Here is a 16,791-nt window from a genome sequence, read left to right as displayed (position 1 = left end):
CGCCACCCGTTTTCGTTTCACTCAAGGACATCAACTTACCGCTGGCTTGCTGGTGGCTGGCAGACACGGCTTTGTTCAAATATTGGATGAAGAAAGCTGAGATCGTCTTAACCCTCAGAATAATAACCTACCTCGGGAAGTACGGCCCAGCCTGAATAAAGTTGGAGAAACTGGCTTGCGCCATCCCTACCACACGGCATAGCCAAAGGTCGCATCAACACGCCCCGCCTTCCTGACAACTATGTCCCGAGTTCATTCATTGCCTTCTTATACAGGGCTTCAAGTCTTTTTTCGGTCACGGTCGTTATGATCAGCAGATCAGGTTTACTGCATACGTTGCGATTCGCCCATCTTCGATTGCCACTGGCTACAGTTCTCTCCTCAGGTACACGATACGCATGGACAAGCTCGAATGGAGAGGGTCACAGCTTGGACCGGAGCAGGCGCAGCGACACCACAGATCCAACAACCAAGAGGACAGCCGGAGGCTTGAAGGGGAAGGGAGAGGCTACAAAGAGAAAGGATAATTCCAAAAGCAATGCCACGGAAGAGCGGAATCACGAGGGGAGCATGAAAAAAGCAGAGAATGAATTTCCGGAAGCTCCCTGGCATATTATTGGCATGTCTGACGAAAGGGGAAAGGTGAGTGGGTTTACTTTCACATTTTTGTTTTGGCTCGACATGTTTTCTTGTTTTCTTTGCCGTCTTGATGCACCTGGCTGATGTTTTCCCATGATCACAGAAAGGGATTTGAGTGACATATTCATGTTTAAGAGAGTTCTACCTCCACGAGCCGACATCCAAGTCGACATCCAAGCAGGGAAGCCTTGAAATGAAGAAGGAATCGAAGGAACATGTCAATTTAGTGATGGCACATAAGAGAGGTATCATCGGCCGACTTTAAATGATAGGACCTTTGGATTCACGAAAAGGCGCATTAGTGAGTGCGTGTGTGAGAGAGAAGGGGAAAAAAGATGTGTGTGGAGGAGGGGGGAGCTGAATAAGAAATTGCAGAACTAGGAAATGAGTGAGAACGGCCACCATTAACACTACAGTACTTACATCGTAATTTCCAATAGAAACTATCTCGTCCTCTGAGACTCTTGTGCCTCCCGCGCCCTCTATATAAGCTACAGGAACATCACCCATCACTTTCCGAGCCACGTCGCCCACAGTGCTATTCCTGTAATGACGTTAGCATGCGCCATTTAAAATTCCATGTAAATGGACAGTGGGTCTAACTTCTTGACAAGCACACAATCCTTGAAAACTCCATTGGCCGTTCCGGTTCCTGATGCAAATGTGTGAATGTTACGGACTGGGAAAATTGGTACCAACCCAAGTACTTCCGCAGCACGAGAGAGAACCTGAACGACCCCTGTTGATCCGAATCGATACAAAACCAAATCCTTGACATTTTCCAACCGGCTATCAAATGTTAGCAAATATATTTTTTAGAACGGATGTTGCATTCAGGGACACAATAGAACACCAAGGGATAATTATACTTCTTCAATTTCTCATCCATTTCCTTGAGGCCACCACCCTCAGGATCACCCATATCTATTAGATCCTCTCTCGTATCTATAACATCGCTCCCTTCGACATATTTGATATATCCTTGTCGAGCCAGTTTTCGAAGGAAGACTTCTGATATGGCAGAACACAAAACAATCGATTGCGGATCCTGAGCCTTGGCAATTTTATTTATATTCTATAATTCTATCAAATCAGAAAAACGTCAAACCATTTTCGTAGGATCCGGAGTCTAACTTACCTTGTCAGCATCTGGATGATCAATTTTGTTGAGCGCGAGCACTGTGGGGAATTTTTCATCTATAAAGGCAACGACAACACGTTCTACGGTCTCATCCGACCATTCTTGCAGGGGCTCTTTTATATCTAATCGGTCAAGACATCGCGCCACGACCTTCGATGTGCTTCCGTAACCAGAAAACTGATTTTGTAGCGTTTCGACCGGTGTTGCCTCTATTGTATGTCAAAAAGCTTGCATTTCAAGTCCGATTCAAACACCACACGTACTTGTTGCTGTATGTCGCCGTTTTATAGAACCCCTATTGTCCGTAAGTATCTGCCTTCTACATTTCTGCTTCACCGTCATAAAACTTTTGCGCATGTTACCATTTCTCCATCAAATTACCCAAGATCCAATTGACGATCTCCGATTTCAACCAAACAATATCTTGTGAAGGGTCATACCCTCTAGTGGCCTTCCCTGATATTAGGAAACACTTTTCTCAGTCCATCAAAGACCATGCTGGTAGCACCCATGAGCCGCAAGGCTGATATGCTAGTTGATAGAACGAACCTTCGGCATCAACCGTCCCACTAACATCAACCACATGTACCAACGCATCCGCATGTCGTAGGTCGTCTAAAAATTTATTCCCGAGTCCTTTGCCTTCATGCGCTCCAGGAACAAGCCCAGCAACATCAAGCAGCTCGATTGGGACAGATCTCCGCCCTTCATGACAACCACCGTAATTGGGCTTGCATTTATCCGAGACGTTAAAACGTTTGCACGCGCAGTCTACCTGGAGGTAGCCTATGGCGCGCTGGGGATCGATAGTTGTGAAGCTACTCCCCCGATTTTAGTATTCAAAACTCGTCTACTGGAAGGAGGGGCCAGAAAAAGAGGGGATTGATATGGAGTTCGTACGGGAAATTTCCTGTGAAATCACATTTCTTCAGCTCCGTGATAACCAAAAGGAACGTATGATTGACGCACCAACTTTAGAAGAAGCATCGGTCAAACTGGAGTTGTTGTGTTAGACACATTAATTTCACCCATGTTTGCGCTCTCTTGAAATCCCATACACACCTATTGAGGGTAGTTGACTTGCCAGACGACGGTTTCCCGACGAGGCCGATTAATGGATCCCGAGGCATAGGATATTAGTATGCGAAGTCTTAACTGGGCAAAAATAGGATTTTTCAATGGGAGGGAGCCCGGCCGATTTGTGAGGTGCTGGCGTTTGCTGTTGTTGGCTGCATATTCAGGCTGTAATTTTGATATCCGATCAGTAACGTATGTTATTTGGTTAAATACCAAATAGCCGAATTGCACAACCGGGGTATATAATTTATACAGCCATTGCATATAACCATTTTTCAACGCCAATGTTCGACACATTTACTTCACTAAAATCTTCAAACTTAGCTCCTATTGTATGTTGTCCATTCCCAAGTTTGGAGTTTCGAATATAAACTACAATCCAATGTTTGACCCTTGTGGATCTCTCAACAAAGTTGAATCAATGCAGGGAACCTACCCTGAGGGCAAGGCACTGCACCAAACAGTATTTATTGATCCTTAAAAGAGGGTCACTCTCAGTTACATATACCATGCTCGCCCAATCTCACGCAGTAGTATTCCTTTCATCTAAAGGTGTCTATGGAGAAGGGGATCTAGATTGCCCTTCCTATCAGGGTTGTTCTCCGGAAAACGGAGAGTTCTATGCCTATCATTTGAAGGCCCAAGCCCAGAAGATTCACAACAGAGCGAGACCCACCAGAGCCAATATTAGGTATCCCTCGGGGAGTAAAACGCCTTTCCCCTGAGCCACTATGCTACACTTCAGAAGCTATATTATCTGTGAACTCGCTATATGAAACATAAAACAACACTACCAAAAAATACTGTTCAGCAATTAGGCTCTCCCTGTCACTATCAGCGACAATAAAGCAAGAGTCCAGTATCTTGTTGATGGCAAGGTCCAAAAAGGGGCTCGTTCTCGTAACCATGACATCAGTTGAAGACGCCTTGCCTGCATATAGATACATAGAGCTATCTGCATTAGAGAATTTTTCAAGAGTTACAAACTTTAGGTCATTGGGGTGTTCTCCCTCCATTTTCTATATAATTAACCATCTCCCATTACTCGAGAGAGAGCAGTATTTGGATGAAAGCAAAAAATTGTAAGGAGGTAACATATACATTAAAATAGGAGTGTATATGTTTGACCTCAATTGAGACATCCTTTCCCGTATCAGAATAAAAATTATCTGCAATATATTTTGTCTTGCTCATATTCTAGGAGCAGAATATCCGAAAAGCAAACCAAGCACACGTAATCAAGCAGTCTAACCAGAGGATACCTCCTAGGCATCGAACCAGAATCTGCTTCACAATGAAACTATCAAACTCCGAGTTAGTTGATAGGGGAGAGGGGCGAGGGCAGGGAGGAGTGATCTGGCTGGCTCTCTGTGTTTGTACGTCACTAGATGGGTTCACATTGATGTTGACGATATTTCTCTCAAAGTGGGCCGAAATGTATAACCTTACGTTGTGAATTTCTCGGGAGGGTTTCTGTAGTTACATTTGAGTAAAGCTTGCTAACGCGTTAGTCCAATGAATATCAAAAAAAGTCATAAGTGGGTAAGAAAAAATGAGAGTGAGCCCTCTCAAAAAGTGGCACTTCATTCCGCCCCTTTTTATATCCGATTTATGAACGCCGAGAAAAACATATGTGAAGAAAATTAAGCCCGATAAACAGTCACATGACGCCATGGTTAATCCAGGACGGTAACAGACAAACGAAGGGATACATGAAAAGGAGGAGTGTGTGGTTGTCCGCAAAAGTCCAGGGCAGAAAAGAAGCATAAGAAAGCCCAGCCCGTCTGAGCTCGGAGTTTGTATCTTCTAAACTTTTACCCTTTTCGATTCCTTTTGCGCAACCTTCACAAGCTCCGTATAGTATTCTTTATCCTCACCGTCTCCTCCATCCTTCTTATCCTTCTTGTCCTTGTCTTTCTTGCCCTTTGCGCTTGATCGTGGCAACACCATGACAACACTTGTAGGTCGTTTTGTGGCACCTGCACTTCCTAACTCAGCTCTTGATGTGACATAAACGTAAGGGATTCCGTGGTCTTCACACAGAACAGGAATATGTGATATGACGTCCATGGGTGAGATATCCGCTGCGAGGACGACGACAGCGGTTGGGGTGTCGATTACGGCGTTTGGTGCAGGTACTGGTGATTTCCGGAGCGCTTTGACAACTTCTTTCACGCCACGTTTGAGAGACTTATTTACAGCAGCTGCAGAGGACGATAATTCATTGCTGTTAGTAAAATAATTGCTTGGGAGACGAACTCCATCAACATCATTTGACCGCACAATACTGGTCATAGCTGTGTCTCGTTGTATTCTACACACATCGGTGGGAGGGTCGAGCGGCTGAAAGTAGAGTCAACGAGTAATGAACTGGACATACCCTTCTTAACACTCTTGAGCACCTTCTTTGCAACCTTATCTTGGGCTAGGGGATTTGCAAACGGAACGAGAGCGCCAACAATTCGCTCCGGAGCAGGTTTCTTCGAAGTGGTCTCAGCAGCGGTAACGGTAGGAGCTGGCTCGGCATCGGGTTTCTCCAGATGCTCTAGGACCTTTGTGGTCAATTCCTTCTCCACGGCTTCAGCAAGCAAACTTGTATCCTTCTTTTTATCTTTCTTAGATTTCTTGTGCACACCATCGGTCTCGGAGCGTTTCTTCTCTTTCTTCTCCTTCTTTCTCTCTCTATCGGACTTATCCTTGGCCATTGTGATTGTTAAATGCAAAAAGAACACTTGGTCGGATTATAGGTTGTTGGCAGGTACGAGAGTGTAAGATATCAAGCAATGGCAATTGTTGGTTAAAGAGAATATAAATGGGAGATGTGGGCGCAAAGTTTTGCTGCTGTTCTACTTTTTTTCATGTACGCTGGATTTCATTTTCGATTTCTGGTCGCTTGACGTTCGCCCTAAGCCTATTGTGGATTAGTCAGCAAATTCTTTGATCCGAAAAGGCCCCGAGTTCGAGTCCCAACTAGGACAATTATAATAATTAAGCATGTCGAATTTCTTTATGCTTTTTCTCCTTGTTTTCGCCGTCGAGAATGCTTATTAGAAGGATTGACATATGAGAGTACAATTGTCGGGCATGTGGGTTCATTACATCTGTTATTAACTAAACAAATAGCTTTGAGGCTGTTAGGCCCAGTAGTACCATGTGCCGAACTGGCTGTATCAAGACATTAACTTGTGATAGGCTGTGTCGTGAGGTCGCGCATCTGTTGATTTTTTTCTCGAGTATGGACAGGATGCCTTGCACCTTTTTCGATATTATCCAGTTGATTCGATGTTGAAATGGTGGGGGAAAAATCAAAACAGAGAAAGGAATTCGAAAAGTGTTCTTGTCATATTTTATATAGAAAATGAAATGCTTTAGACAAGTCGATTGCTTTCTAATAATATGTGTACTATACAGCGCAATGACGGATGAGGCTCCCCTCCCAACCTTTTAAAGGTAGTAACGATGATCTCTACTCTTCGCTTCCACCCTCTGCCAATCGTCCGGCTTTAGAGTTCAGATATTCATTCCTGTGGATGCGTACATGTCGGTCAGCAACCGCGTAGAAAATTGACAAACACGCAATACAGGAGGAAACAATCCAGATCAAACCTCATGATGGGAACACGAACCTCTCTTGAGCCCAGCTCATTAGGGCATATGCCGCGACAAAGGGGGGAACGACATAGAGTGCTTGATTGCGGGATCTTCTCCATGTGTTGAAAATGGCGTTGTACAAAGCACCAGCGAAGGGACGCTGTCGGTTGGGGGACAAAGCGTAGGTAGATATTTTCTGCGGAGTCGGGCAGCCTATTTTGCATCATCACGAGACAGTCATTAGTATGTCAAGTACAGTTGATACACAAGATATAGGCGGAAAGGCAGCCAAAGAATCGGCCTGTTTGATTGTATCAGACGAGGCGGGGGCGATAAACTCGCGTATTGTCGCAATGGAATAGGCCTCAAAACGCACCAAAGTCCCCAAACGTTCCAATATATCTGCCAATCGTCAGTTTTCGTTAGTTGTCTCAATTCTCATGAAGCGAACAATAGTATGCCTCTAATTGATTCACAGGATTAGCAACTGGGGTAGAGGGACTTACATTCCACGCTTGGGATCTGGATGTCCACCGCCCATCGTTCCGGATAGAGAAACGAAATTTATGTAGACAATTGATTCGGCTCTTTCAAGCAGTCGACAGACAGAAACGCTGCCTACAACGCAAGGGTGTGTACGTGTGTATGTGAATGTATACGTATCTCTGCAGATGTTGTCGGCTTCTTTTGCGGCCAAAAGTTGAGAGCCTCCAGGATCACCTGACACTGGTCCCGATACAGTTTAGCTTCCTAAAATCAGCAAACCAATTCAATGCTGTTGATATCTCCTCAGGAGCAACACATTTCCCCCATCCACCCTCAGCTTCTAAGAAAATGGCGAATGCTCTTGCGGCCGTTTATAAATGGGGCATCCCCGTGGCCATCGGGGCGTCCTTCGTCCAGGCATCACTCTACGATGTTAAGGGAGGAACGCGGGCAGTCATCTTTGACAGACTCTCCGGAGTTCAGGAAAAGGTCGTCAATGAGGGAACGCACTTCCTCATCCCCTGGCTACAGAAAAGCATCATTTACGATGTCAGGACGAAGCCCAGAAACATCTCAACGACAACCGGTAGTAAGGACTTGCAGATGGTCAGCCTGACACTACGGGTTTTACATCGCCCCGAAGTCCAACAGCTACCAAAGATCTATCAGGTATTTACACTCACATTCGGACATCTCCTTGATCCTTCATCTATATAGCTAACTGTGCTATCCGCCCAGTCCCTCGGCCAAGATTACGATGAAAGAGTCCTCCCCTCCATTGGCAACGAAGTTCTAAAGTCCATTGTTGCCCAATTTGATGCCGCAGAACTCATCACGCAGCGTGAAGCAGTCTCGAACAGAATCCGCAACGACCTCATGCGCCGTGCCAGAGAATTTAACATTGCCCTCGAAGACGTCTCAATCACCCACATGACATTCGGCCGCGAATTCACCCGTGCCGTTGAGCAGAAGCAGATCGCGCAGCAGGATGCTGAGCGGGCGAGATTCATTGTCGAAAAAGCTGAGCAGGAGCGACAGGCTAACGTTATCCGTGCTGAAGGAGAGGCCGAGAGTGCTGATATAATTAGCAAGGCTGTTATGAAGGCTGGTGATGGCCTGATTCAAATCCGAAGAATCGATGCCAGCCGGGAGATTGCGCAGACACTAGCCTCCAATCCCAACGTGACGTATCTCCCCGGTGGTGGTGAGGGAAAGGAGGGTGGAAAGAGCACCAGTCTTTTGCTTGGATTGAGGAGTTAAGGAGAGGAATGAGAGTTAACAGAAAAGTGCGCTTGCATTGATGGTAGATGCGGTGCAATTTTTCTATATTTTTGTTTCGGAACAAACAAACATGTAACAAAATTCTCTTTTTATTAATTTCACTGTTGTCTCAATACATATTTGGTCATTTCTCCGCTTCTCAGCCGTTTATGACCGCATGAGCCGTCCATGCATGATATTTCAAGCCAATATATACAACTTGGGAGCGGTTCTGATGTAACTCTTCGAACTTACACCACTGTGAAAACACTTGCTTTTCCGCGCCAAACTTGCTGTACAAATAAAATTGTGGCTCAACTTTCCACACTGGTATGCTGTACTTGAACTGCTCAAAGGTCATCAACAGCCAATATATAGCCGTGGATCCCTGGCCTCACTCTACTTACCTAGCCATAACCGGGTCGTCTCAGCTACTTGAAAACTGTGCTTTAAACTTCCAGGACGAAACTGTCTTGAGGCCTGGTAATATATCCACCACATCTTCTAACACATCCTCCACTCACCATCGGATGGAAAGATAATAAACAGTCAAAGGTCTTAAGTAATGGATTGTCCAACTGAGACGGATATTTGAAGAAAAAGGAAATGACAGAAAGGTTTATGCGAAACAATTGATCCATGCAATTGAATAAAGGTGCTGTATATTGGAACCAATCAACCCATACATCTCAACACACCCTTAAGCAACTCCTAAGGAGCAAACAAGGACAGAACAAGGAAACCATATGAGTCTTCCAGCCACATAGTGAACCATTATGGCAGGTATTGCTGATGCAACATATATGCATCAAGCTATTTTTCACTTGAAAATCAGACATATGAGCATAGAATAATTGCACACTAGAGAGATATCCCAGTTACACCTTCGAGATATTAAAGGAATCAAGTTCTCAACCAATAGACAGGCGACGAAGCAGAAATACATATAGAAATCGGAAATAAAGAAACAGAAGCAAAAAAGACAGCAAGAAACGGAAAAAATAATTCATTAATTCATTAATTTAATTCACAAAAAAATTGAATAAAACAAAACAAAACAAAAAATACAAATACAAATATCAACAGCATGCAAAGAAAAATTAAAAATAATCGCATGGAGATAATAAGAAAGCATCATGCCTATCATTAGAAAAACATCTTCTGAATCCGATGCCGAACAAGTTCCCACGTCGTCGTCGGCACTCTAGTTGGCCCTGATGTATCTGTATAAACCACCACCCGGCCCGTATCCACATCCGCCTCCCTCAGTTTAACAAAGGTCGTGCGGCACACAACCTTGTGTGCAAAATACAACATGATAAAGAGAAATAGACTAATATATGCGACGAAAAAATTGCTTAGCTCCCAGGGTAAAAAGGCCGTAAAACCTTGAGTAATGATGATAAGGATGTTAAAGGAGAGGCCGTACCACGCCAGGTAGGGTTGGAAGGGTGCTTTGTAAGGCAGCGCATCGCGGCTAATATTCCTCTCACGCAGCGCACGCATGAAGCGCAGGTGGCAGCCGTTAATGCAGGACCATGCGATGAAGCCAGCGATGCCGCTGATGTTCATGAACCATTCGAAGACCATGGCCCCGCTGTTGGAGAGGTTAAGGAAGCCGAGAAGGCCGAAGGCGGCGGTGAAGAGGACGCACGCGATGGGTACGCCACCCTTAGTAGTCTTGGAGAAGGGTTTGGGGGCACACCCATCCCTGGAAAGGCCTACTAGTATTCTACTGCCAGAGTAAACACTGGAGTTTGCAGCGGAGATAACCACAGTGAGGAGGACGGCGTTGATGAGACTTGGGAGGACCCTGACGCCGGCAAGCTTGGCGGCGATGACAAATGGAGACGCGGAAGCGTTGGCGGCTTGTGACATGAGGTCTTGGTTTGTGTATGGGATTAGAATGCCAATAAAGAAGATTGTCAAGACGAAGAGGAAAAGGATGCGATAAAAGGTCTTTTTAATTGCTGCTGGTACGGCTTTTCGTGGGTTCTCTGCTTCTCCCGCCGCGATGCCTACTAATTCGGTTCCCTGATATGAGAAGCCGGCTTGGATAAGAGTAGCCCAGAATCCGATAAATTTTGCAGTGGCAATATGATCAGTTCCGACGACTTCGACGAGGTATGGAGCGAATGCGCCGGGGTCCTTCCAGTACTTGAATCCTAAATAGCCCTGCTGGCCTGCGCCGGCATTAATGCAAATGCCAAAGATCATGAAGCCAATGACGGTGACGACTTTAATGCTAGAGAACCAGAACTCGATTTCGCCGTAGAAGCTGACGGGTAGCAGATTGATTGACGTTATGAACAACCAAAACACACCGATGAATATGGCAGCAGGGGCGTCCTTGATCCAGAATTGGATGATAAGGCTTGTCGCCGTCAACTCGAGGGCGAAAGTAATGGACCACGAAAACCAGTATATCCAACCCATCGCGAAACCAAGACTAGGATCAGCGAAGCGGGTAGCGTACGTGGTGAAGGCGCCAGCTACTGGTATACACGTTGCCATTTCTCCAAGAGAAACTATGACGGAATACACGATAGATCCGACGAAAGTATATGCGATCAGAGCACCGGCAGGGCCCGCAGTTGAAATTGCTTCGCCGCTACCAATGAATAGACCGGTGCCGACAGTTCCGCCTAGGACGATTCAACAGTAAAGTTCCGAATCGATAATGAGAGCATTTGTATATACATACCAATAGCAATCATCTGAAGGTGTCTGCTTTTCAGCTTCCTCTGGAGCTGGGACAATTGGGAAGACTGGTGCCAGAACGACTCATGACACGGGCTTGACGAGGTGTCGCCCACCGTGGCCGTCGTTCCTTTCTCATCCTGGTTCAATGATTCGTGATCGATCAGGTCCGCCATTCTAGATGCCTGAACGTACAGACGTCTCGATGGGAAACAAAATCAAGGAAGTCTATAAAAGAGAAAATCGCCAGAGCGGGACATAAAAATCGTGGCAGTGAACCTGTTTTCCTGCCCACAAACTGAAGTGGTCCAAAAGCTGGAAAATATATAACTATATATATATATATATATATATATATATATTAAATCTCTTATTCAATATGTCTGCAATTAGGAGTGAAAATGTAAAGAATGGCAACCTCCAAGGACACCAACTGACTAATGATTCAAGAGGCATTGCGATATACGGAAAGTAGCAAAATTGGCCAATTGAGAATTCGCCTCTGCGGCAACACACTCAGCGGTGACTAATCAGCATGAAAGTTGGTTCCAAAAAAGACACAACAATGGAACCAGGCATGGAACTGCTAGCCAAAACGAACAGATAACATATGTTGTGCTAATATGTAGGGCTCTATACGCAGGCAATGATGAACTTCCATGATTCGGTTGCTATGCCAGCCTTCGGGCAATTCAACCGAAGAGGAAGCCAGCAGGGGTAATTCCTGACGAATGTGTAATGTGCATTAGCAGCAGGCGTTTTATAGGATAAATCTCGACTCAAAAGGCATAGCATCCGTCAGGATGTACCATGTACGATGTCGGGAGCCCTCTGGATATTCGTATAACTGCGAGGAAAGGATATTCGCTCAGCCGTTCCAGTCACCACCATACGGAGTCGCAACGTCAGGTTCATTAAAGGTTCCCCACCATCGCATTACTATGTATCATGCATCTGAAAGCTGATCAGAAGCTGCCAATTGAGCCCCCAGATAGCAATGGCAGTCTCATCCCGTCCCCGCCTCCGTTCGAAACCATGAGTATGGGCGAGTTGTTCAAAACGGGTCCATGTCAAGACCCAAATTCTAGCCGATTTAGTACGGCTCTTGTGTCCCTGTCTCTCCAAGCCATAGGGTTGGTAATATAGGGCTAGTTCTGCAAGGTGTATGCCCCCCTTCTGCAACAAAGAGATCACAAACGGCATCGAGATCGGATTGTTGCGCTTGTTGGAGGTAGGCCAAACCATAAAACTGAATCAGGCTCCATAATTCAAGCGAAGAGGCATAAATCTTTGGATATATTGATGAATTAGATAAAGCGTTCCTAGCGCATGTGCTAATATACAATATGCTGGTCACGAAACGGGAAGACTGTACTCCGTACACTTACATATATTGGTTGGAGAGAACAAACCACAGATGCTCAGTTCCCTCGTGAAACCACACGATGCAGCCCCTTTCTCCGTTTTCTGTAGACCATCCCAGAGAATCACAACTGCGATGGGGCGGGATGAGGGCTCACACGCGGTGCGGCCCTAGCTCGGGCATGTTCTTGATCGGCTATCTTGTTGTCTGCCATGTCCAAGGACCACAGACAGCTGGCTCAACACCTGGGTCAATTCCCCAAGCTTGCCCCAGCATTGTTCTCCACGTGGCGCAAACATATCAAGAATTCATCCACTGTCATCTCAAACACCCGAACATGGCGTCTCGTTAGCGCGGCAAATGAGGCGCCAATGCCCAGCTAGAAACCCACGTGATGGCGGATGGGAAATTTCTCTGAGCAAGACGGGAGCTCTCGACGGTCAACTCCGTCGGAGTTTTGGTTTAGCTCTGAAGTTATTTTATTATTATGGACGGCGGCGCTGCCACAAGGGAAAGTCTGCAGCTCCAGGAGTTCTCCTGGCTGCCTCAAGTTGGGGGCTCATAGTGGCCTGGCTTCGACACCGATCTGCTCTCGCCTTCAGCTTCAGTTCATCCCATCATGGCGACGATGACTTCCACAATGGAGTCCCCTAAGCTCTCGCCTGCGACGACGCAAACTCGGACCCAGACCCATCGACGCCGCCTTAATCGTGAGGAGCGAAAAGATATCCTAGTCCTGCGGCGGCTGGGTTATACGTATCAAGCTATAGCTGAACATCTTCACGTCTCCCACCGCGCTGTCCAATACACCTGTGAATCAAATACGTGCGATCCCAAAAAAAGGCCAGGTCGGAACAGCAAGTTGTCCACCAAGCAAGTCGATGACATTGAAGCCTTTTTGGCCGCCTCTAAGGAGAATCGGAAAATGTCCTACAAGAAGATAATCGAAGTTCTTGGCCTTGACGTGAAGCAGGACTGTCTGCGTCGAGCTCTGCAGAAACGCGGTTATACTCGCCAGGCTACCTCAATGCCTAATTTTCGGTCCAGCAAACGTAGCGATCTTGTAAGTTTTGTAGGTCTCCCAGGTTTGTAGGAGTTTGGAATAGTCACTAGAGCTAATACACCCGTCATCAGGCTTGGGAGATATGTAAAAACCCCGACACTAGCAGCAAAGACCAGAACGAACATGAGTCCTCCGCCGGGTTATTGCTACCAGACCATCCCTCTCCCGGCGGGCCTCTACATCATCACCATCGCCAACCTGCTACAGGCCAACCTCAAGCCCCCTTTACCCGATATCCTCATATTCCCACTTCCTACCAAGGCTACCATTCAAGTGCCTCTCCTCAATCACAGCCAGTCCAGCTTCCGCACCTCCCAGGCCCATACCACCAAGCTGCACCGCCAGAATTCCAACACCTTCCACAACAATACAACTCTATGGCAGCCCATCATCACCCGCAGCAGCCGCAGCCGCTGCAACAGCAATACTCACCACAGTGCCGATCTATACCACTTGAACCCCGTTCAATCCCTCCCCAGAACAATCCAGTGCATTTACACCCTCACTCTTTGTCAACAGCGATTCCTCCATACCACTCACTTCACGAGTACCATTCTGTTTCTTCCAATAAATCACGCCCTCCTCTCCCGGAATACCGTCGAGCCCTATCCGAGTATTGTCCCAGTTTGATTGATCGTCGTTCCGTTTCGGTTCAAACTCCATCCCCATTCCAATCTCCGTCCTTTGCCTCCGTGCACATCGACCCTCGACATCAAAACCTCAGCCGTAGTGCATCCCCGGGCTTATGCCAAACAACAAACTCCCACGCACAAATGGCAAGTTCCATCATATACCCCTGTGAAAATAAGTAAAATAAACCACGCACTGGTTATGCTTTCAACTAACAGAGACAAATCTAGCTCGTAGATGTATCCAGCATGACGGACCGATCGCAGAAATCTAGCGGATATTCAACACCACTTACGATACCAGATGACCGCAGCGACTACTACAGATATGAGACGAGCGTTCCGCCTGAGATGGCAGGCGTCGATTCGGAACCGAGGTTGCGATGGCAGTGAATTCATCCATTTATATTTGTAAGATACGATTAAAGTTTAGAAAATAGGCCTCAGGGCCTGGTTTGGCGCGTATGGGAAACGAGCATGCTGCCTTCACTGGTCGCCATGCACTGTACAATACCTGTCGAAGTTGAATAGAGAAAGCTAAGTCATTGGCGTTTGGAAACCCTCTGCCGCTTAAACAACTCTTTCTACTTTGGCTACTTTTTCTTCACCAGGGTCTCTCATGTCTTGATATATATATATTTTTTCATTGGTTAGGGTTGTCTACTTGCACTGTTTTAATACCTGGGATAATACAATATAGAATATAGACCACTGCTTTGATACTTACATAAACTCATCCTATAGTTACGCTATTTGTCTGCCTGGACTCGTGCTGGCAATAATATTAGCATAAAAAATGCCACAACCGAGAAACATACCTAGCTCAAGTTAACGATACAAGGGGTATCCATGAAAACCAAACTCCATACATTTACTCGCTCCGCACATTTCTTATAAGCGCTCAAACAAAACGCGAACAGAGGAGATGAGGGCAGGAAAACACGAATAATCAAAAGCAATTCATCATGAGATGACCATGGGTCACCATCTGCACCAAATAAATTTGAGTACACTAATATCAATACCACACCGCCGGCATAATTTCTCAAAGAAACCCACTAACAAAAGCAACAGCATAAGACCGATACTTCTCCACAACAGCGCTATGGACTTCCCTGTCAAAGCCTGAGTCGCAGACCGGATCCCCCGAGTCACAATAGGACCGCATGCGAGAAGCATACGTGTCGCATGCTTCGGAATCCGGGCGTGGGAAGAGCTGGCAAGAAAGTTACATTGAGAACATTGAGTAGGATTGGACATCTCCAGGAACCAATGTGCTTCAGATTCAGAGAAGGGAATGAGCTGGAGCGGAAAGGAAGGGAAATAACTTACACCGCTCCTAGTTGAACTGCCAACATCGAACGATTTGCCGGGTACGTGGCGCGGATCAGCCATGAAAATAATCGCAGACACTACAAGAGTTTCCAAGATACAATTTGGAGTTAACTAAAAGAAAGAAAAACCAAACACTATGTTGTATTCCCACTAGCTTTTATATTATCTTTTTCTTTCCTCCTTCCCCCATTCCCACCACGGACAGATTGTAACCGTCCAAGCGACGACAATAACTCGCAACAACGTCTATTGCGTACCTTTATCCGCAATGGTCCGATCAACTGCCCGCTCCGCAAAGGCTCCGCCACACAATACATTGCCAATAACGTGGGCACCCTGTGAATACCCCAGTAGCACAATCTTCGACTGCGGACAACTTGACACGGACGTGTTTAGAAGGCCAGTCAAAGCTTGAATCCCCTTATATAACGAGAGGGAGTACGGGAACAGATCCGCGGGGTAATCAAGCGCGATTCGCTTGCTGTTCTGGCGCTCATTGGCAAGATCGCTGGCGATGCTAGCGAGACGGCCTTCGCCGGGGTCTTCGGAGGTGCCGCGCGCTGTGATTATGGTTATGGCTGTGCAAGAGACGGTGGCAGTATGTGCTTGCGCGGCTGGTATTGGGAGCGGGATTGCGATTGCCAGATGGGCAATTGCGAGGATGAGGGAAATCACTGGCGCTATTGCGAGGGCAGTCCGCATCGTCGTTAGAATATCTATCTGTCAAGACTTCGGAAGCTACTGGAGGGTTCGTGACGTTGGTGTATTAGGGACTGTGAGAAAAATCTGATGATACCTATTTCAAGAACATATATATACGTATATGGATATAGGCAGAACTGGGGAGAAGTTGGGAAGGAACGGATGTTCGAATCTGCCATTGATCTATTGATCAAGGAATAGACAAAAACATATGACGCAGCAGCCGTCCTGTAGCGTCAGGAAGACAGAAAAATCAGCAATTGGTATTTGAAAACGGGAAGAGTCTTCCGTCAGAGCTGCTGAGAAGCAGCCAGCGGTTAGGGAGAGTATAGCAATGCACACCCTGAACAAATCCAGTGTACTTGCTCGGCCGATAGCATCTGGGAAGAAGTTACACGAGAAGAATATCAGAAATAATTCGAATATGTTTGAGGAGTGTTGAGAGCTATAAACAACTTTACACGAGCTGTTGGAACGAATTCTTCTCAAACCGAGAAATCTTGAGTACACTGCCATCGGGAGAGGAGAGGACCTGTGAGGTCACGAAAAAGGGGCATGGCCATATCACAGCACAATTATCCACAAAAGTTGCAGGAGTATTTCGTTTACAGTCAGGACCCTGAATGAGTAGAATATGGTTTTGTTCCATTTCAAGATGATAGGCATATTAAATATAAGAAGAATGAAAACAAGTAGAAAATTACTACAAAAGACAAAAGAATAAAAGCTATGAGTGACAGCAGACCAACAATTCCTCTCTACATGCGAGTTCCTGAGCTGGGTGTGTTCAGGGGAACATTGACAT

At 46.1% G+C, this 16,791-nt stretch overlaps 8 protein-coding genes across 8 annotated transcripts; 2 read left to right on the top strand and 6 right to left on the bottom strand.

The window, feature by feature from the left end:
• Positions 1–594: 594 nt before the first annotated feature.
• On the bottom strand, positions 595–2,910 carry HCBG_02967 (GTP-binding protein; the record flags this gene model as incomplete). The annotated part of the gene is made up of 10 exons (XM_045430016.1): positions 595–914; positions 1,063–1,183; positions 1,243–1,428; positions 1,509–1,714; positions 1,778–1,989; positions 2,044–2,075; positions 2,143–2,236; positions 2,330–2,598; positions 2,746–2,775; positions 2,843–2,910. The coding sequence occupies 10 exons, from the start codon at positions 2,908–2,910 to the stop codon at positions 888–890; spliced, it is 1,245 nt and encodes a 414-aa protein (XP_045289911.1).
• A 1,753-nt stretch (positions 2,911–4,663) lies between these two features.
• Positions 4,664–5,562, bottom strand: HCBG_02966 (non-histone protein; the record flags this gene model as incomplete). The annotated part of the gene is made up of 2 exons (XM_045430015.1): positions 4,664–5,200; positions 5,260–5,562. The coding sequence occupies 2 exons, from the start codon at positions 5,560–5,562 to the stop codon at positions 4,664–4,666; spliced, it is 840 nt and encodes a 279-aa protein (XP_045289910.1).
• A 592-nt stretch (positions 5,563–6,154) lies between these two features.
• HCBG_02965 (ubiquinol-cytochrome c reductase complex ubiquinone-binding protein) lies at positions 6,155–7,085 on the bottom strand (the record flags this gene model as incomplete). The annotated part of the gene is made up of 4 exons (XM_045430014.1): positions 6,155–6,381; positions 6,484–6,661; positions 6,825–6,850; positions 6,955–7,085. 4 exons carry the CDS (start codon positions 6,987–6,989, stop codon positions 6,324–6,326), a joined length of 297 nt encoding a protein of 98 aa, XP_045289909.1.
• A 197-nt stretch (positions 7,086–7,282) lies between these two features.
• HCBG_02964 (prohibitin) lies at positions 7,283–8,211 on the top strand (the record flags this gene model as incomplete). The annotated part of the gene is made up of 2 exons (XM_045430013.1): positions 7,283–7,603; positions 7,673–8,211. 2 exons carry the CDS (start codon positions 7,283–7,285, stop codon positions 8,192–8,194), a joined length of 843 nt encoding a protein of 280 aa, XP_045289908.1.
• A 735-nt stretch (positions 8,212–8,946) lies between these two features.
• Positions 8,947–11,290, bottom strand: HCBG_02963 (arginine permease; the record flags this gene model as incomplete). Its single annotated transcript, XM_045430012.1, has 3 exons — positions 8,947–10,839; positions 10,899–11,122; positions 11,190–11,290. The coding sequence occupies 2 exons, from the start codon at positions 11,068–11,070 to the stop codon at positions 9,341–9,343; spliced, it is 1,671 nt and encodes a 556-aa protein (XP_045289907.1).
• A 543-nt stretch (positions 11,291–11,833) lies between these two features.
• On the bottom strand, positions 11,834–12,139 carry HCBG_02962 (uncharacterized protein; the record flags this gene model as incomplete). Its single annotated transcript, XM_045430011.1, has 1 exon — positions 11,834–12,139. The coding sequence occupies one exon, from the start codon at positions 12,137–12,139 to the stop codon at positions 11,834–11,836; it is 306 nt and encodes a 101-aa protein (XP_045289906.1).
• A 758-nt stretch (positions 12,140–12,897) lies between these two features.
• HCBG_02961 (uncharacterized protein) lies at positions 12,898–14,342 on the top strand (the record flags this gene model as incomplete). Its single annotated transcript, XM_045430010.1, has 3 exons — positions 12,898–13,320; positions 13,474–13,944; positions 14,181–14,342. 3 exons carry the CDS (start codon positions 12,898–12,900, stop codon positions 14,340–14,342), a joined length of 1,056 nt encoding a protein of 351 aa, XP_045289905.1.
• Positions 14,343–14,698: 356 nt separating this feature from the next.
• On the bottom strand, positions 14,699–15,986 carry HCBG_02960 (uncharacterized protein; the record flags this gene model as incomplete). The annotated part of the gene is made up of 4 exons (XM_045430009.1): positions 14,699–14,721; positions 15,009–15,165; positions 15,282–15,361; positions 15,542–15,986. 4 exons carry the CDS (start codon positions 15,984–15,986, stop codon positions 14,699–14,701), a joined length of 705 nt encoding a protein of 234 aa, XP_045289904.1.
• Between the last annotated feature and the right edge of the window lie 805 nt (positions 15,987–16,791).

The sequence above is a fragment of the Histoplasma capsulatum genome (genome assembly GCF_000150115.1).
Source record: "Histoplasma capsulatum G186AR genomic scaffold supercont2.3, whole genome shotgun sequence".
NCBI classification, from domain to species: domain Eukaryota; kingdom Fungi; phylum Ascomycota; class Eurotiomycetes; order Onygenales; family Ajellomycetaceae; genus Histoplasma; species Histoplasma capsulatum.
This window is presented reverse-complemented; position numbering and strand designations above follow the sequence as displayed.